The 21248-nt window shown below is 31.6% G+C and overlaps 1 protein-coding gene across 21 annotated transcripts; it reads left to right on the top strand.

The window, feature by feature from the left end:
- Nucleotides 1-2768: 2768 nt before the first annotated feature.
- On the top strand, nucleotides 2769-16141 carry LOC107613786 (uncharacterized). Of its 21 annotated transcripts, XR_015896964.1 has the most exons (18): nucleotides 2769-3010; nucleotides 7040-7576; nucleotides 7925-8046; nucleotides 8141-8304; nucleotides 8431-8570; nucleotides 8669-8731; nucleotides 8816-8857; nucleotides 8930-8989; nucleotides 9068-9095; nucleotides 9220-9324; nucleotides 9653-9770; nucleotides 9854-9892; nucleotides 10016-10198; nucleotides 10774-10857; nucleotides 12334-12432; nucleotides 13108-13208; nucleotides 15468-15549; nucleotides 15913-16141. XR_015896964.1 is itself a non-coding variant. In XM_088497680.1 (10 exons), the coding sequence occupies exons 5-10, from the start codon at nucleotides 8473-8475 to the stop codon at nucleotides 9310-9312; spliced, it is 384 nt and encodes a 127-aa protein (XP_088353806.1). In that variant the 5' UTR covers nucleotides 2769-3010; nucleotides 7040-7576; nucleotides 7925-8046; nucleotides 8141-8304; nucleotides 8431-8472; the 3' UTR covers nucleotides 9313-9325. The 21 variants fall into 21 exon arrangements, 1 of the variants encoding a protein (XP_088353806.1); XR_015896971.1 differs by lacking the exons at nucleotides 12334-12432; nucleotides 13108-13208 and adding an exon at nucleotides 13339-13427; XR_015896969.1 differs by lacking the exon at nucleotides 12334-12432 and having other exon boundaries at nucleotides 13108-13179.
- The last annotated feature ends 5107 nt before the right edge of the window (nucleotides 16142-21248 follow it).

Here is a 21248-nt window from a genome sequence, read left to right as displayed (position 1 = left end):
TTCATCCCTGAAATTGCACTCTGGGACTCAAACTTGTCCTTCCGGTAATTTCTGCCCACCTGGCGCTACCAGAAAGCTGAATTGGCAGGCTTCGTGACACGTGGACATTACAACGGCTAGCTAATGTGGCAGAGTAAACTGTCCGGAATCAATTTGGTCCCTCAAATCAAGTTAAAACCCTAATTCCCAATTTTAAAGCCCACAGCGCTCTGTCTTCTCTTCTCTTCGTTTCTCTGTTCTTGTCTTCCCCACAGCGCTCTGCTCAGAATAATTGCTGTTTTCATTTGCTATAGTATAATCCCTAACACTGTATGTAGAAAAATCAAAGCACCAGATCATGACATAACCATAAATTCACAAGAAGTACGATTAACCATAGAAAATTTTAATTTTCACAACATATCCGACTTCACCCAGAAAGAAAAGCTGATAACCTTTGAGCAACAAAACTCAATACACACAAGCTTAAAATTTGTAGCATAGAATGAATATACAAAATATTTCTGGTGGTTTTTTTATTCCCTTAACTATTCTATCTTAATATTTGATGTGACAAAGAAAGGAATGGGGGAAAAGGGTAAAAGTTGACAATACAGAGTACAAACTCTAATTTCAAAAGGTTTTCAAATCACAATTCAGTACTTCAGTTTTTACTAAAAATCATGTATGATTTTTTGCCCCCACCATACCATTATATTTTGGTATCTGGTCTTATTCTATCAAGAATGGAAATTCTATTTAATTAAAAAGAGTAATAAAATAAGTCATCAACAAATAGAAGCTCCAAACTCCAACGCAGCCCAATTCAACATGAACAAAGAAAACTAGGTTGATGAGTTACAAAAATTTTAATTTTGCAATGCAGCAAATAAAAGAAAAATCTTGAAGAATTTATAGCTTGAAGGGGAAAAAGAGGCTTACCAAATCTCAAGGTGTGCAGGGTCAGAAGACCCTTCCTTCAAGGCATCAATGAGTAACTTCTCATTCATGACGAGGCACTTTACCAGCACTTTATTCGAAATCTTTTTTGGATTGACATAAACAAAGACATATTCTTGGTTAAGTTGGTTTCAGTTCTCTACAGACACCTCCTCTACACACAATCACAAACCACGTATTAAAAATGATCAGTAAATACTAATTATAAGCTTCAGGCTGCATATATCAATTTGCTACATCTTCTCTTGATACCACAAGGTATCTTCTAACTTTAGCTTAATTGACTTGATCCTCATATTAGATTGCATAGCCTAATCCTTCGTCTAGTATAGAAGCCCAAGGATAGTGCAATTTTTCGGCATGAATTGCCATTATTTGTGGTTATCATGGTTCATTGACAGCTACCACCTTAGAAAGCTCAAATTTATTTTATAATCTAAATAATGAACCTCTGTAATTCACTCAATCAATCACATATCAGTATTTGATGGTTTTCAATAAATCATCAACTCAAGAACAAATAATCCTATAAAACTCTCTTACACCGATTAGATAAAAATTGTTCTACATAGCTAGTGCTACAAACTTAGGGCACGTTTCGTTTCCCTTTTTACTTTCTATGTTTTCTGGTTCTTGCAAAGAAAGAAGTGAAAACAGAAAACAGAATTTTCAATTGTTTTCACTAAAGAAGAGTGATAATTAATGATATTTGTATATTTCACATAAAATATATCAAAATTAAATGATTTCGTTAAAGAAAAAAAGAGAACAAAATGGGAAATTAGTGAAAGTGTTACCAGTGGAGGGATGTGAGAGGGCGTCATCGAAGAGGGCTTGGGGGCCGGTGGCGGTGAGAAGGTAGCCGGAAGAGAGGAAGGTGGCGTGAACGACAATCGCACAGACGCCATTGATAAGTATAGTGGAGAAGAAGAGACCTCTATGTTTGTGTTGTGATTTGAGAGGGGAGACAATTCGTTAGGGTAACGTTGAGGAAGGGAGGGGGTTAGCGTGAAACGACGTCGTTTCATGTCATTTTGGCGCCACAGCAAATACTACGTCGTTTCTGTTATGCCAACGTGTCAAGAAAGAGGCCAACTCACCTTTTCGGTAGCGTTAGGTGGGCAGAAATTGCCGGAAGGACGAGTTTGAGTTCCGAAGTGCAACTTTAGGGATGAATATGGATAACTTTTAAGTTCAGGGACTACTATGAGACTCGAGTGCAACTTTAGAGACCACTTTAAGGCTTATCTCATATATAAATAGGTCGTAAACTCTTTCATTTATATTCGTGGGATTTAATACATACACAAAGAGAATTAATAGCTTTGACAAGTAAACAACCAATCACCACTGAAACGTTCCCCCAAATTGCACAAGTGCCCCTCCCATTGGTACCCCTATGCGCCTTAATTATTATCTCATGTGAGTGAAGGGGAGTGTTAGGGGAACAATGAAAATTTTGAACAATATGAACAACCACCAATCAAATGAAAATACACTTCACCCTAATTTAATGCTACTGATTAAATTTACTTTTTAACCCTATTAATTCACATTGTTTACACATTATTCAAAAATCTTGTTGGTTACCTATACTTTTCCGTGAGTGAAATATCCGCAAGTACAAAAAAAAATGATAAACTAAATAATTAAGACACGGGATTAATTTAACAAATACCAAAATTAATTAATAAGAAAATAAAATAAATCTTGGGTACCGAAATGAGCCTTGTTGACATGGATATTATTACTAAGGTAGCGGCTAAACCGCCCCATTATAAATACACACACCTAACTCTCATTTTGTCAATCATGCTCCGTATGTTGCTTTTAGTAACTAGTCCCTTCTAATCATCACTAGTTTTTTTCGTCTTTTTTTTAGTTAGTATTTTCTGATCATAAGAAAATAGAAATGGGAAGTGGAAACTCGCCATGTGCTTCATGCAAGCTTCTTAGACGGAGGTGTGCCAAGGATTGCATCTTCGCACCTTATTTCCCTTCCGATGACCCTCAAAAGTTCGCCATTGTTCACAAGGTCTTTGGTGCTAGCAACGTTAGCAAAATGTTACAGGTAATGATCTGCAGAGAAGAAAACACATTTTAATTCATTCCAAGCTATTCATTAAAAAGAGTGATACCTATGAGGCCAAACACAAAAGCCCAAGATTCACGGGTCATGGCCATCTCTCAATGAATTAGCTTGGAATGAATTACAATGTATTTTCTTGGTTTAATTACTCTGTTGGTCCTATAGTTTCGCGAAATTTTTAACTAGGTCCTTATACTTTTTTTTCCTTTTAATTGGTCCCTATACGTTATTTTTTTTTCAATTTAGTCCCTATTAACGTTAAACGTCAAAAAAATATTAGTGAATTAATAAATTACTTTTATACCCTTAGAGACCTAATTAAAAAGAAAAAAAATATAGGGACTTAATTAAAAATTTCAGTAAAATTATAAATATTAAATGAAAGATATTCCTATAATCCATATTCAATGATTCTAAGACATGAAAAATATTCTTATAATCCATTTTATTTTGTCACTATCATTCTTTTGCTTATTTATATACAAATTGTACCAAAAATACCTTCTCTTTTTTTTTTATAACTTTAAAAATACCTTATCTTAAAAAAAGAATGGATAAAATAAAACAGAAATAGTAGTAATAAGTATATATAAAATTCAGTTTCCATCATTCAAGTATTCATTACGATCATGTAACATTTTATATTTGTGTGGATTCATGGAATATAGTTTGTGTCTTTATCATATCATGGTACACTATAGAAAACCATAGAGCTAGGGAATTTGTGTTATTGAAATTTAAAATCTAAAAATGAAAACAATAGAAAACGTAATTTTAGTGTAATACAAATAATGTAGAAATTAGTTCTTGTGTTGCCGCCTCCCACTCTTTGAACCAGCATGAGAATCAATAATAACATTGATAACGGCTGGTTTCCAAGCCGAGAAGAATTCTAAAAGAGCATATTTGAGTTCAGCAGATGTCCCAATAAGATAGTCATCTCCATCAAAAGCTTTAGTAGCCTGCTTTCAGCAATACATGCTACAAAGTCAGCATATATAGTTTGTTAACTTATAGAACACACTCTAGCTTTCTTCTCTTTCCTTTCCTTCCCAAAAGCAGTAAAAGAATACTCATCTTGATCCAAAAGATCAATGAGAATATATCAACATATAAAATCATAATGAACTTATTATTTGAACAAAGCTATCAAGAATTACCACATTTCTAATAACAAATATCTCATCTTAAATCAAACTCAAAATTATTCATGGTTTATAGACAGAAAAGTTTTAGGATTTTGTATCAATCAAGATGCCTCTAAATCTAAAGACATATACCAAGAAAGAGACGTAGTTTGTTTTGTTATCATGTTCATGATTACTTTAAATTTAAAGGATATGTATCATCATGGTAATACAATTGGTCATCCTTTACACCATCAGTCATAGTAGACTTTATGAATCCATAACAAAAGTTTTCAATAAGTTTCTCTTAATCTCTCCCATGTATTAATACTAACATATCATAAACTAAGTCCTTTGCATTGCATACAACATCAACCATAAAAAGATTTAACAATTCATTAAACTATGGACCCTCAAAATGAAATGGCCCTATCCTAAAAGACTTAACCATTTACCGAACCTTTGCCATGCCTTTGAATGATAGAATGATATATATAGCAAATAAGCCATCTGGACACCTTCAATATCAAAAGCATCCAGATTTTTAACTATTTACAGCCAGCACAAAGCAGTAACAAGATATCCATAATATATTAAGTCAACACAATTTTTCATAGCAACATTCATGTATGGCCAGATTCAGTATCAATTATAAGTTACCAGTCAGAAGTCAAAAATCAAAACCTTCCACTCCTAGTTTATATATACACTAAAGTTTCAAGACTATTTACCCGTCAAAACCTGCCTAAATGCTAAATGTTAGTAGCATGTAATGTTAATTTCCTTCTAAAGGACACCAATAAGCCCAACTGCTGCAATCAAGGTCAGACTCGGAGGCAGAGCCTTATATATTCATCAATTTTTGCTGTTACTTACAAATATTATAGATATCCTAATCCCCCTCATATTTTTTTCTAAAATATTATTAACCCAAATTGTAATGGGAAAACAGAGTAGTTCCCTCTCTAAACCCTCCTTTTATGTTTGATTCCTTCTCCTTCCCTCTAAAAACCTAAAGCTACCACAAAAAATCCGTTCCACATGAAAAGAGCATAACCAAACTGAGGCAAAAAGCTAAAAAGAAAAGTGCAATTGAAGGTGAAACTGACCAATTGCGACCGAGAACCTCAGGCAACAAGGCGAGGTGCGGCCAGGCGAGGCGTGGTGCGGCGACGCGAGGCATGGCGCGGCGATCGACGGCGAGGGAACGCGATTTAAGCGACACACCATCAGCATTGAGCAGAGCAGACGGACGATCAGCGCAGAGCAGTGCAGCGTAGACCAAGGACGATGGACAATGACGACGACGACACCAACAAAGGGAGAAAAAACGCCACTGACTTCAAAGAACAATCGCCAGGTAGGGTTTTTACTTTTGGGACAAAATGTCAAGGGTAATTTTGGTATTTTGAAAAAATGGATGTGGTTCAATTAGCTGTTTTAATTTAATTAAGAGAATATTCCATTTTTGAACAGAATATTCCGTTATATCAAACGATTTTGTCACGACAGGGACTAAATTGAAAAAAAAATTAACGTATAGGGACTCAATTAAAAGGAAAAAAAGTATAGGGACCTAATTGAAAATTTCGCGAAACTATAGGGACCAACAGAGTAATTAAACCTATTTTCTTCTCATTAACGTGATATGAAGAAGAGCAACATCTTTCGGTGATATGAAGACTAGCAACATCTGCATCTTTCGTTCTTTTGTGTTCCTCTTCAGCAATCACTTTCTTTTCAGTTCAATTACAATTAGCCTTTTGCATTTTCCATTTCTGAATTGAATTTTCTCACTTTATTGTTCGTTGACTCTTATTGTTAATTAACACAATAATTTTTTTTTTTGTTTAATTACTCTGTTGGTCCCTATAGTTTCACCAAATTTTTAATTAGGTCCTTATACTTTTTTTCCTTTCAATTGGGTCCCTATACTACTTTTAATTTTGTAATCACGTCCTTTTCATGTTAAAAATGATAAAATTAACATAATATTTTTACCAAAATACATGCGATCAAAGATTTAATTAAGTTTTTAATTATAAATACCTTCAATTTGCAAAGAAATATTCATTTAACTCTAATAATTTTTATACTAGAAAGGACTTAATTATAAAATTAAAGCAGTGTAAAGACCCAATTGAAAGAAAAAAAAGTATAGGGACCTAATTAAAAATTTGGTGAAACTACAGGGACCAACAGAGTAATTAAACCCTTTTTTTTTGTGAGGTGAAATCAGTTGTTTGAGAATTTATCTTTTGGATTGATTTTATGAGTTAGATCAACAGTAATCATTTTGAATAATCATCAATGTGTGTTTGTGTGTGTTAATGAAGAGTGATAGTTGATACAGTTAGAAATTTGAGTTCTAGGAGCAAGGTGTTTATATTGATATATAGCATCATACCATGTTTTAAGTTCAAATGTTAATTAATCATTCATCTTAGCTTAAGCTTTGGTTAGAGATGAATCCTGATATGGTATTGTACTATCATCAGAACTTCTATGATCATAAGATCTAGACTCTAGAGTTCGACTTTTGTTACCTCGAATTGAATTTCAGCACAAGTTAGGATGAGTCTGTGCATTGTCCAAGTTATGAACCATTCATGTGCCTTTATGTAATAGCTTAAGTTTTTGGGAGAGTTGGTTTGTGACAGTCATGTTGTCTCAGCAGAAGAAAAGGTATTGAATGCATATTTTTCTTGTCAAGCTTCTATTCGTTGTTGAGTGTCGATTATTAAAATTCATTCATGGAGTTCACTTATCATGAAAACTCACATCTTTAACATGTATTTATCTGTATTGTACAAGGATCAAGTTTTTGTTTTCTTGTTTTTACTTACTAGCTTGTGTTTTGATTCATGGCTTTTCTATTTTTCAGGAGTTTTTATGCTGCGGGAGGTTTATATTTGGACCAGATATAAAGTCTATATTTCTGACGATATTTCTTATTGTGGCCCCTGTTGCTGTATTCTCATTCTGTGCTTTTGTGGCTAGAAAATTGTTGGACGATTTTTCTCATCACTCAGGATATTCAATAATGATTATAGTTATTATTCACACCATTTTTTTAAATTAATCTGATCCAAGAAAAAAAAATGTAGCCCAAGACTTCTATTTTCCATACTCAAATGTATATCAATTTCAAAGTTACAAGTAGATAGCTATTCAAAAAAAGATTATTCAAATATGTAAAAGCACTATGTTTCTTTTCTCATAGACCATTGTTCTCTTAAAAGTCTTAAAATGTATTCCCAGGTTTTGACCACCCTTCTACTGACCTCAGGAAGGGATCCTGGCATTGTGCCTCGAAGTATTCGTCCTCCAGAGCCAGATGTTCATGATTGGAGTGCCAATGTCAACAATGAACAGAATCAAAGGCTAAGTTTGCCTTGAACAAAGGATGTGATCATCAATGGTATATCCGTGAATAAAAGATTTTGTATTTATATATTTTATATTTAATTATTTAAGAATAAAAGATTTTGTTGTCATTTAAAGTCTTGTGTATTAAAATATTGTCATTTAAAATATTTATTTATGTATTAGGATATTTTGTATTTATTAGAGTCCATCAATGCTCTTCTTTTATATTAGCCTTTGATTTTCATCTAATAAAATCTAATGGTCTATATAAACATGGCACATCCAATAAACACATAATTGTTGTGCTCATTTTAGACATACCCATCATATTCTAATAAAATCTAATGCAACAATAGTTTAGTAAAATGCTTCTTATTTTAGTTTTTTTTTTCCTTCTCAGTGCTGGTTTCAACATTGTCGGTTTCGGCTGGATAACTTCTCCTGCCGCAACAGAACTCGAAACCATTGTTCTCAATTTGCTTGCTAAGGCACTTAAGCTGCCTCATGATTTCCATTCTACTGGTGAGGTCGTGGTCTGTAAATTTAAGGGATTAGGACACTTTCAAGTACTTGCCATTCCCCTAAATGGGAATTCATTTTAGAAATTGTATTGCAGGGCAAGGTGGTGGAGTTATTTAAGGAACAGCGAGTGAAGCAGTACTAGTTGTCTTGTTGGCTGCTCGCGACAAGATCTTAAGGACGGTTGGAAAAGACGCTCTTCCTAAGCTTGTGACATATGCATCTGATCAAACACACTCTTCTCTACTAAAAGCCTGCCAGGTACCTTCAATGAAACATAAAATTTGAGAAGGCCTCTCATAAGGATCCTCTATAAGTCCTAGCATTGAACCTTGAAGGATACCGTTTTATGATTATTGTTAACCAGTTTTTACTTTGCATTGGCAGATAGGTGGACTTAATCCTGAGCTTTGCAGGTCACTAAATCTGATGCTTCAACAAATTATGTGCTTTCTCCTGAAGTATTTTTTGAAGCAGTTTCAAGAGACATTGCTAGTGGTCTTATACCATTTTTCTTATGTGCTACTGTAAGAACTAAGGCTTATAATATCAGTTTTAGGAAATTATTTTTAGTAGATTTGATTTCTTAACATATGTGATATACACTCTTCATCTACAAATGCAGGTTGGTACAACTTCATCAACTGCTATTGATCCTCTACCTGAATTGGGAAAAATTGCTAATAATGTGGCAAATACCACACCTTTGGTATGCATTTCCCATAAAAGAGGATTTGTATGTTTTGAATTGAGGTATCTTCTCTGTCTGCAGGTTGATATGCTCCAGGAAAAGAATGAAAGCATACTTGACAAGGTATTTTAATATTATCTCTTTCTCCCTCTTGATGCTGATAGTACTAACCTTAGTTGAAACTGATACACACAGCTCAGAGTTGAGGAAGAGAGATGCAAGGAAGCCAAGGCCAGAGTTGAGCTTGAAAAATAAGTACTTGCTTTATTTCTTTCTTGGTATATGATTGAGGTTTAATAGTATATATGACACAACTGCATTATGACATTGCAGGAAGGAAGCAGCATTGCGCCAAAGAGAGGTAATGTGGGAATAACTTGAAGTGTAGATGTGTGTATCATAAAAGAAGTATGTATGCTTCAATAGAGAATGGAGCTAGTGTTCACCAAATAGTAGCATGTACCATCTGTTGTTGTTGGATACAGGCTGCACTTAAAAATGCCAAAGACTCTAAGGATGGAATTGGTAAGGAAATCACATCTCTCCAGGCTGCAGTTGAGGCTGCAGTTGGGGTTTAACTGCAAAATATGGTAAGCTGCTGTTTGGTTTAGCTTTATTTTTAATTTATTTTCTTCTGGGGATGTGGGATTATGACATCCATTCCTGACATGACCTAGAAGCCATTTTAATATCAATTGTTCAATATGTTAATCTTTGGTCATAGTATATGTGTTGGGTGTTTATGCATTATTCTAGCATGAATATGAATTAGTTGATTTTAATAAGTCATTATTGCTAAATTTTATCTTGTATAACATTTGCTATGGATTATAGGCATCTGTGCAGATGTTGCAGTTTTAAATTATGAACTTTGGTCATTATTAGCCCTTCTTCCTTTTGAGTTTGTCCTTTCTGCAGGACAAAAAGCTAAGGAGGAATGCTGGAAAAAAGGCATGAAATAAAGACTTCTTATTCTTCATTTCATACTAATTTGATAGCATTATAGGACAAATCTGTGCTCATGTTATTTTTTCAGGTTGCAATTCCATTTCCATTATTAATCTCCTTTAATTTTATTTTTTCAATTTAACTCTTTTAACAAATATCACATTTTGGCAGGAGCTATGATGCTTTTTTCACCAAACAGTATCTGAGAGGGTAAGTTCCTCCTATTATCTCTTTTTGTATTGTTCTTGCTTTATCTTAGTTGTTGGATTTAGATCAGAATCACCCAAACTGATGCAAACACATGTCATTAATTCTAATACTTTTTTGCTTCAGTTTTCTTAGAATAATAGAGCATATGAATCAGCTGTGATGGCAATATATATATACATGAGAACACGATTGGCTCCACTTCATAATTTTTTCATGTTTGAAAGAGGGATGCTGTAATACAGTTTCTTAAGGACATGTGCAAAAAACCAGGCATTGATTGCACTAACTTGTTGACCACTTTCACAGGTTCCCTTTTTTCCTCTTTTTCCCCTCAAATCTCTATATTTGACAGTTCTCAAATTCAAAATATGTTGACCTTCAAAAGTTTTTAGGCCCTAACTGCTGCCTAATCCCATCAATTGTCAATATATTTTTAAAGATGTGGAATTATTTTGTTTTGCAGTATGGTTGGTTGATTAAGACTGATTTTTGGTTTAGTTCAACATCTTGTGTGGAATTATTAATCTAATTACAAAATGTGAAACTGATTATAAGTAAAATTAATTATTGAATGTGACAGAAAAGTAGTAAAACTTTGAAAGAGATTAACCTGCTTGGGAACAGTTCACTTTTGAAGAAAAGTAGTAAAGTTGTACGATGTATTTTCAAGTGAAATGAGGCCTTTAATAATAACTTGCTTTTTAGCATACCGAAGGTTTAAACAATAATAAGTTGTCACTCAATGAGGTGTGAAATACTTACTTGAATTGTAGTGTAGTGTGCTTTAATTTGTGTAATCCGTTGATAATAGCCTAATTTTGTAATAGCCTTTATAATAGCCTTTCTTGGACTTTTCCAACTAGCATTACATTCATCTATAGGACTTGCGTTTGCTTTTGATTCATGCAATCATGTACAGTCATTGAAATAAGCAAAGGTGGCATTTTCAGTGGTGTCATGAACATGTAAGCTCCCGCATACCTCACTTCTTTCTTGTATATTTTTTCAATTTTTGCTGCTAAATGCTGATATTACAATACTGATAGCTTGTTTCACTTCAAAGAAAGCATTATTATTATTACCTCTTTGAAAGCATTATAATACTGAAGCCTCAATAAATTATTATCATCATTTTGAAACCTGTAACTTAATTAGCTTCTCTATATTTGCATTAGGTTTCCTTATTTCTTTAAAACTTGGATCAATAGACTATTCAAAGTTTTAGTTTAATTCATCTCAAAATCTGTTTACACTCATGGAGAATATATCACTTGAAAGCTATGAGCAGATGATGAAACAGAGGGAAAGAAAATGAAGGGGCTTCTTTCAGTCCTTTCATGGAGAAGGGATTAAAGGGTTGCTGAAATATTTAAGTGTGAATGAAGCGGGAGATATTTTGCATTATCCCCTTTCTCTGTTCTTGGACTGAAGGGGAGCTCCTTCTTTCTGTTGCCTCCATTATTGGGTTAATACTAAAATTCGTCCCCGAAAGATTACGCGATCTTCATTTTCGTCCCCGAACGATTTTTTTAATCAAATTAGTCCTTGAAAGATAAAAAATAAGTCAAATTAGTCCTCTTGTCAGTTGGGCGATGACGTGGCACGTTAAGTGCCACGTGGCATGATGACTTGGCACGCCACGTGGCAGGTCAATGCCACGGTCAACGCCACGTGGCATGTCAGTGCCACGTGACAGGCCAGTGACACGTGGCATACCCATGTCAACGCCACGTGTCACTTGACATGTAAAAAAGATTTTTATAGTCAAAATAGTCCTTGAAAGTCTAGAAATAAGTCATTTTCATCCCTCAAATTTTAAAAATTAGTCAAACTAGTCCTTATATAATTTTTTTTTTAAATTTTTTCTTCATAATATTAAATTTGAAATATTTTTTGATACTACTAATTTTAATAGAAATGTAATTGACAAACAAAACATTAGTAATTGTATCTTTTCTTCTTAAAAAATTTTTCCAATAAAATTATCTCTCTCCTTTAATTCTTCTCAAAATCTCTCTTATTCTTTTCTATTATAAAACATTTTTCTTACATACATTTTGCTGGAATATATATATATATATATATATACTCAAAATTAAAATGTATGTATTTATTAATCTAAACAAAGTTATATGCTCGAAATCAAAATTTATGTATTGTTACGGATTCGGCCCACGGATCCCGGACCCAAGGTTAAACCCGAACCCGGTTCCTCGGGTCTGACCCATCTCCTTCTTCCGGAAGGCCCGGAAACGGCCCTCTAGAACTCCTAACCGACTTTCGAATTCAAACGTCTCCCTTATCTTAGCCAAATAAGATAAGATAAGATATTCACCATCACCTATAAATAGAGGACCCAGGTCCCTCCAGGTATTCATTCATTCCATACACTTTACACCTCTCAGATCCATTCTGACTGGAGCGTCGAAGTGTCTTTACAGGTACCTCCCCCCATCGCTCCAGTCACGCGATCCGGTCTTCGCCTCGACCCGCAGGTTCCCGATCCATCCTTCAACCCGTACCAGAGACATCTTGTACATGTATGTTAAGCTAAACAAAGTTATACCACTATTTTTTTAGGTTAACATACATAAATTTTGATTTCGAGCATATAACTTTGTTTAGGTTAATAAATACATACATTTCAATTTTGAGTATATATATATATTCCAGCAAAATGTATGTAAGAAAAATGTTTTAGAATAGAAAAGAATAAGAGAGATTTTGAGAAGAATTAAAGGAGATAGATAATTTTATTGGAAAAATTTTTTAAGAAGAAAAGATACAATTACTAATGTTTTGTTTGTCAATTACATTTCTATTAAAATTAGTAGTATCAAAAAATATTTCAAATTTAATATTATGAAGAAAAAATAAAAAAAAATTATATAAGGACTAGTTTGACTAATTTTTAAAATTTGAGGGAGGAAAATGACTTATTTCTGAACTTTCAAGGACTATTTTGACTATAAAAATCTTTTTTACATGTCAAGTGACACGTGGCGTTGACCTGGGTATGCCACGTGTCACTGACCTGCCACGTGGCACTGACATGCCACGTGGCGTGCCACGTGTCGCTGACATGCCACGTGGCGTTGACCGTGGCATTGACCTGCCACGTGGCGTGCCAAGTCATCATGCCACGTGGCACTTAACGTGCCACGTCATCGCCCAACTGACAAGAGGACTAATTTGACTTATTTTTTATCTTTCAGGGACTAATTTGATTAAAAAAATCATTCGGGGACGAAAATGAAGATCGCGTAATCTTTCGGGGACGAATTTGAGTATTAACCCCTCCATTATTATTATGTTGGTATATATTTTCTATCATATGTCTCAATTTTAATTCAATCAAATATATATGATTTTGAATTAGCTTGATCCTTATCTCAATTTTCTACCACAATTACTGATTTTGTTTTTCGTTTTGTTGAAATTTTCAGCTGAAAGTAAAAGTGAATAAGCTAGCTTGACCATTTGTTTCTATGACCCCCTGAAAATGTCATTGGAGAGTCTCCTTACTAATCATAGTGTATTCTCAATTCCCAAATAAAAATCAATTTCAATTTCTCTTTCTTCTTATGAGAAATTAGCGACTGCATGCACTTGATATATATAAATGGCAACATATTATGATTATTTACTCACACCTTTCCCTGCTACCTTGTCTACTTTGTAGCATATGCAGCTAGATAGTAGATACTATTAGATCTATTAGAGATACTTTAGTGTTAGATAGATTTTGGAATTAATTATTATTTGATTATTTTTCTATTTATCTTTAGTAAAAAAATTCGTTTTCTTTTTTATTTTTCCCTCTAAATTATTTTTTTATCTTCCTTTGTTATTATAAACTAGAATGAGACTCGCGCGATGCGCGGAGCAGTAAATTAATGATAGTATATAATAAATATTAAAAATTGTTATGTTTTGTAAAATTAAATTAAATGTGTAAACTAAAGTTAAATTTAAAAGGTATTTTATTTAAAATAATTTGTAGTACAAAAGATTTGGATATTAGAGTTGTATGTACAAAATGACATTTTTATTTGGTGATTTGATTTTTGCATGTCTTCTTATGTGGCGCTCTTTCTCCTTTTTTTTTATTGGTTATTGTTAGAGTTGTTACTTTCTTCTTTCTATGTAAGTTCTTGTAAATGCATGTTCTCTATGAATTATTAAGTTATCTGCACTTTCTATTGTGTTGTTTGTTCCATCTTTGCAAATATGTTCTTCTTCCGAAATTGTGTCTTGAATTTGTATAGTTTTGTTTCTCCTTAATCTCTTGATGGGTATGTGAGTGTTGATGAAGTTGGTTCCCATAATCAATGAATAATTTAAATTAGAAATAAAAATGATGTCTAAAATAACTAAAATAAGTGATTTTTTTTAGTATTACCTGTTTTATTTGTTGAAATTTAGTGTTTTTGGTTGGAACAAATGTCTTGGTAACAAATGAGGGTTGAAATTTAGTGTTTTTGGTTAGAACAAATGTCTTGGTAACAGTGTATTATTGAGAAGAACTTTCTTTAAGATTAAAAACATTTACATTGACTTCAAATATAAGTGATGTTGCACACATTTTTCAATTGGGGTGGTGCTTTAATGTCATTACTTTTTTGGAGTGCCATTAGATTTGAAGCACTTGTACCCAATAATTTTTTTGTTTCGCCATCAAATAGTACAAAAGTTGTTGTACCACTTTGATCAGAAACCTTTAATTGAATTTTGAACCTAAAATAAGTATTGGGTTAGTAACTAATAATTTGATACATGGAATTATGAAAAGTATATAGAGTTACCTTATTGTTGGATATTGTGGTGTTTGATTACATGTGCCACAATGTAGTTATCTCTATTTTTATATGCTTTTTTCATACACTTTTCACATTCAACATAGTTATCTACATTAAGTTTGAGATGTTGTGTAGTTGAGAAATAGATTTTTTGTGCTAAATTTGATGTAATTTGAAAGAATAGTGATAAGAGACTTATATAAGTAGTTCAAATAGTATGAAATTTGAATATTTATAACGAAAAATTTATTATGATTAATAATATTATTATGATATTTGTAATATGGATGTTTATTACATTGAATGAGTTTTTTTATAGAAATTAATATATTAATTATTGGAGTTATAAATTTCTTGTATTATTTACAACCGTAAAATAAAATAAATATAGGAAGATGAATTTAATGTCTTTGTAAGTTACAAATTTGGTTAGACACTATTAATTTCTAATTATTGTCGTTGGTAATTATTGTATTGGTTTTGTATATTTTATTTTTTTGCTGATTTGGAAATAATAGATGATTTGGCAAAAATTGAGTAGTTGATTCTAAAATTTTGCCAAGTAAGCGATATTACTGACATGGCGTGAGTAAAATAAGAGAAATAGTTTAAAAGTAATGTGGATAAATTTATGTATTTACCTTTATATATTAAGAATAGATTTCAAAATCAACAAGTCAAACTATCACTCTTTCTTGTTTTGTAACTTGAAAATCTATATGAATGATTTAAGCATTTAGCAAAAATCTAAATTTTGAACTGTTTGGTTGTTTCAGTATCCCAAAGTTCGCAAGTTTATTTCAACTACCAAGAGTGAGGGTGCAACAATTTTGATTGGAAGATCTGTCTCCTCTTGAGGTATGATATCATTACCCTCTCATGCTTGCAACTGGGAATATCTTTAATGAGTTTTCTTTCTTTAAATTAATTAATGACATTGACAGCACTCAAAAAACATTTCAAAGTCACACTTAAATGTTATGGTGTTATCTGGATTGAGGTTTGAGTTAAGTTTAAATTAAAGAGTTGTGGTTTAATGTGATTTTTCAAGAGATCAATAATGAATTTGAGTAGTGTTGGTCTTGATTGATGCTGTGTAACTGTGGAGGAAATCTTTATTGAATAGTTATGAATTTTTTAAATAAATAACCGTGTGAAAAAAGTAACATATTTTTTAAATAAATAACCGTGGAGGAAATCTTTCTTTTCTATCTTTTTTAGGAAACAAGGAGAAGATAGTGTTAACAAAGAGGACTAGTTGAAATGAAACAAGATATATATGGTGCAGCAACTTCAAGCTTTCAAAATTAGAAGATCAATGTAGATTTACAGGTTTAGTGTTGTAACATATGAGTATTAAATATACTATGAACCATGAATTTGGATTGTGGATTGTAAGCCATCAATGTATATTTAGATTGTGGATCATAAAATTTGATGTATTTATGAATTTGTCTCTTTTAATTTCTATATTTTAATATAGATATTGTGAATATTTATGAATTTTGTCCCTTTTAATTTCTATATTTCGATATAGATATTAGGAATAATTAGTAAAAATCTATAATTAGAAAATCAGTAACAATGACCAATTTAGCGACCGATTTTAGATTTTCAGGTCAGACATCAGCGACCGATAATTTTAGCAACCGATTTAGCGATCGATTTTCTCAGCAACCAACTTAGCGACCAAAAAAGTGGTCGCCATTTAGTGATCGATTTTATTAGCGACCGATTTAGTGATCAATATCGTTTGGTACTAGTTTGGTAGCATTAGTTGAAAATCGGTCGCTAATATCGGTCGCTAACGGTTAGCGACCGAAGTTGGTCGCTATTTTTAAATTAGCAACCAAGGATTTAGCGACCGCCAGAATCGGTTGCTAAATCGGTTACTATTATGGTAATTTCTTGTAGTGAATAATAATAAGGAATAATCTCCGTGTACAAGCGATTAACACTTACAAGTGTTACAAGTCCTTTACCCTTAAACGCGCCTCTTATGACATGTGTGTTTCACGCGCTTCTTTAACAGACTTTTAAATCAATCAACACGCGAATATATAACTTCCTTTTTTCATAGGATTTTGTTTCCTTTTTCGAATTTTTTGCCTTTTTTGTTCGATCTTGTTTGTGCGTTTCATAATTAATTTTGTTTCCTTTTTCAAATTTCTTACCTTCTTTTAAAATAATATAAGTCATAATTAATTTTTGTTATGTTAGATCAATTTAATTAAATTTAGTTAATAAAAAACTTAAATATGTAACATAGTCTCTAATGCATGCTTCAATCTTATCTTTCAAATAAAAAATAGTTTCATTTAGATACATATCTATCTCAGGCACTATATTTGTGCACCGGCTATGTTGAATAACACCATAGTTTCAGAGGGGGAAATTGAGCAAATTTTGTTAATATTTTCTTTTTAGTAGCTGCAATAAATATGAGTAGATACCTATATAAGGGAATGAGATTGTGATCCTTTGTATGCATAGTTCACTTGTGACATTTTACAGGCTGCATGTGAATTTGGTTGAAGCTGTTTGTCAAAATTGACATTTTATACCATCTCATTTTATTTTTGTGAGTCTCTAATGAATATGTAAATGTTGCCCAAGAAACAATAATGACGAATACTTCACATCCAAGAAACAATAATTTATATATGTATCTCTCGGTCAAACTCTTGGATTCTCTCTTTGCATTGTATGATGTGATAATAATAATAATAAACAGTTAATTATTTTAGCTACTTAATTATTTTGTGGTGTTATGGCTAATTATTAGCAGCACTTTTAGCTTAAAGCGCACTATAATCATCCCTATCCTAATGTTGAATTTTATATGCTTAATGCTAATTATATGGATCTTTCTAACGAGTGTCTTATAGACAAGATACTATTAAAAAAAATTATTAAAAATATAAAATAAATACTAATATTTTAAATTTTTTATTTATTCAATGCATCAAAAAAAAAAATTTCTTTCACTTTCTTTTGGTTATTTATAGTATTTTCTAGTCTAATTGGTCAAGAATTAATCTACTGTAAATCTGAATTTTATTTAAAAATAATCAATAAATTATTACATATAAGACAACATTCGAATTTTTAATACTTATTTAAATAGATGAATAAGTTAATTATTCAATTTATTCAATTTGGTTTCTTTTATTCTCTTAACCAATGTTCTTAAGAAACTCTATAACTATATCAAAAAATATAAATATAATTTAATCTTAAAAATTGGCTAGCAATTAACGAGACTTCTCACATCTATGTATATTAGTATTATGATGGTATCTCTTAAAAATATAAAAGGATAGATTCCAACACTAGTAAAAAAAATTGAATAAGCCTAATTCAATATTAAAAATTATTAGTTCCAAAAATAAAAATTATTTTGTAGTTATCAAAATGTTCATAATGATACACCCTAAGGTCTAAGCTATATGCAAATTTTTGTCACAATATATTTAAGAAAAATTTGATTGTACTGAATGTAAGATCCATCCGCACTCGCTGATGATACGTGTATTGTCTATAGTTAGAACACGTGTCTAAAAAGAAGTATTGTCGTTCTCAAAATACTGGATGATGATGCTAAGAAAAGTCATCGTAAACCCCGCACTTAGCAGAGTTTGTGCTAGTTGTTCGTGCTTAGCAAAAGATTTACAGATGATAATGAATACAGTTAACGATAATATAACTGGTGTAATTAATAATATTTTTTATTAAATAGGCGGGGCCATTAAATAATTACCTAGATGGGCCTTTGATAATGGACATGTAGATGTGGTAGTCTGGTCAAAATGATAATCTTCTAAAAAGAATGGGATCATGTTTGGTTGAGCTGTGAGTAAAAGATCCAATGGTGTGGAGGAAAAAAAAGGATTGGACATATGGGTATAAATAATGCATGCCTCATTATCTTTAATATTTGAGTACATTGTTAGAAGTAGTTTGTGTTTTTCTCTATGTCAAATTTTTTATGTTTTAAAATGTCTAGATCAGTTTAAGGGGTTATTTTCTTGTCTTTTTAACTATATTTTTAACAAAAGATAAAGTGATCTTACAGTTAGTTAGTTGATTGTCTTTTTTAATTAAGAAGGGTTAAAAAAAAAAGATATTAGATATATACAGTATCCTGAAATTCAAATAGTCGAATGAGATTTAAAAAAATGAATCATCAAAAAAATCGTTTCTAATATTATACATGATAAAAAAAATACAATTTATTATTTTTAGACTTCTATAAACAATAATATTAAAATGATTATTTAATATCTTAATAATATAATAAAGTGGAGAATAAAATTATGAATAATTTTTGTAATTATATTATAGCAGTTGTCATTTTCATACATTAAATTAATCATTTGAGATTTATTTGATATATGTTATATTAATATATGTAATTACACTAAATTATATATGTATTTTAAAAATTCATATTATGTTATATAAGGCAAATCACAATATTAAACTAAATGGAAGAAGAAATTACAGAAATCTACCAAAGCAAAAAACGTAATAGGGATCACCCAAAAGCATGTTTCTATGTAATTCGAATCAGCCTAAATCGAACTAGGAAACCACAAGTAAATCGAACTAGGAAACCACAAGTAATTCGAACCAAGTCAATTCGAATTACTAGGGATGTAATTCGAATTTATCTCATTCGAACTATGCATGTATGGAATCCAAGGTAGTTCGAATTCAACTAATTCGAATTATGGAGCAGTTCGAATCAAACCGATTCGAATTATAAGGGAAGCAGTTCGAAATGTATTTCGAATATAGTTTATTCGAATTATATACATATAATTCGAAATTAGCTGTTTCGAATTATGAAAAACCAGATGTGTATAAGTATGGTATAAACGTGAATTCTTCTCATTAGAGTGAAACACAATGGCTAGTGAGAAGAGTGTTTTAGTGTTGGTGTATTATAGAGGGTCCATCAAGAAAAAAACATGCTCTGATGTGAAGTTCACTGATAAGGATCCCCTGAGTATTTTTTTTGAGACCCACAACAAGTTTCGATGAGTTCCTGAATTTTATAATACAGAAACTTGGACTGCAAGGCATGAAATGGGTAGAGAAGTTCTTCTATCGCATTTCGATCTTGGTCTATTGAGCAAATATCTTTAAGTCATATTTCTTAAAAAAAAGAACAACATTACCATATAAAAATTTAGATTACTGATTACTATTCATGGTTAAAAAAAATCATACTTTTAAAAGGTTTCACCCGTTGTTGTCCTTACTTCTCACACTATCTTATTTATTTGTGATCACTAATAAATCACTAGCAAAAACCACTTATATAACAATCCTATCTAACTTAGCAACGCTAAATAATGACTACCATTCTAACATATGAAAGGCAAGAATATCTAAACAAAAACACATTAATTCCTATCTTAAAGGGTTTTTCGCACTAACCTCTTCGTTGATAACTCCGGCTATATGGACGACTCCATCCAAATGATAAAGCCGGTCCAGATTATCCCCCATCAGTTGAATATTCTGTTCAACCCTTTGTTGGAGTCGTTTGGAAATATTTTTTTCTGGAATTTGGTGGGACAGGGGTTTCGAATAGTGGTTCGAATGAGGTTGTTTCGAACTCTATTTATAGACACAACACTTATAATTCAAATTGGTGCATTTTGAATTACCATGGACATGTAATTCGATAGTAATTCGAATCAGTATGCTTCGAATTATTAGGAGTGCTGAAACCGGTTGCTAGTTCGAATCACCCCAATTCGAACTAGTATGTCTTACACTTTTGGTGTAATTCGAACAAGAGTGATTCGAATTACTATTGATTGTTGAAATTCGAATGTACCTAATTCGAACTACATAGAAACGTCCTGGTAGATCCTTGTCATATTTTTCTCTTTGATAGAATTACGTAAAATCTTGATCCACTTGGTTTATATGCGTGTTTTGCCTTATTATATATGTATACATTGGCCCATAGATTAAAACCTTTTATATATATAGATAAACATAACAATGGAGTCATGAATAACAAAAAATTTTATCTTAGAATAATACTAAATAAAAGAATAATTTAAAATTTTTAAATTTAAAACTATTAGTAATTAATGTTACATAATATATTTTAAAATAAGTCATGCTAATTAAACAAGTTAAACAAAGGCACTGCTAAGGTTGAATGGATTTTTACGTAGTGTTTTTTTTTTTTTTGGGATTGAGTGTTTGAAGTTTGTAATTTAGGATTAGGTTAGAGTTGGGGTATTTTAAATTTAGAATTTGGGTTTAGGATATGTTCTTGAGAGTTTAATATTTAGAAGTTAGGATTTAGAGGTTAAAGGTGTAAGGTTTTTAGTTTAGTGTTTAAGATCTAGTGAGGTATATTTAGTTTTTGTTTTAAATTAGTTTATAATTTTAAAAATAGTAAATATTAATTTAAAATTGACGAATATTTAGTATATATTTTTGAGAATTTAGGATTTTAAGGGTTTATGGTTTGTAAATAATTTGATTTTATAAAAGAGTAGTATTTAATGGTTTAGAATGTTTTATAC

Source organism: Arachis ipaensis, chromosome B8, assembly GCF_059453495.1.
Source record: "Arachis ipaensis isolate K30076 ecotype BB chromosome B8, ASM5945349v1, whole genome shotgun sequence".
In the NCBI taxonomy this organism is placed as follows: Eukaryota; Viridiplantae; Streptophyta; class Magnoliopsida; order Fabales; family Fabaceae; genus Arachis; species Arachis ipaensis.
Note: the sequence above shows the minus strand (reverse complement) of the source record. Positions and strands in the feature narration are given on the sequence as shown.

Excerpts from the sequence above, each read along its gene's own strand:
- LOC107613786 (XM_088497680.1), top strand. The coding sequence starts at position 8,473 with ATGCTTCAACAAATTATGTGCTTTCTCCTGAAGTATTTTTTGAAGCAG. Across the intron at positions 8,571-8,668 it reads CATTTTTCTTATGTGCTACT|GTTGGTACAACTTCATCAAC; the intron begins GTAAGAACTAAG and ends CTACAAATGCAG. Across the intron at positions 8,858-8,929 it reads ATGAAAGCATACTTGACAAG|CTCAGAGTTGAGGAAGAGAG; the intron begins GTATTTTAATAT and ends TGATACACACAG.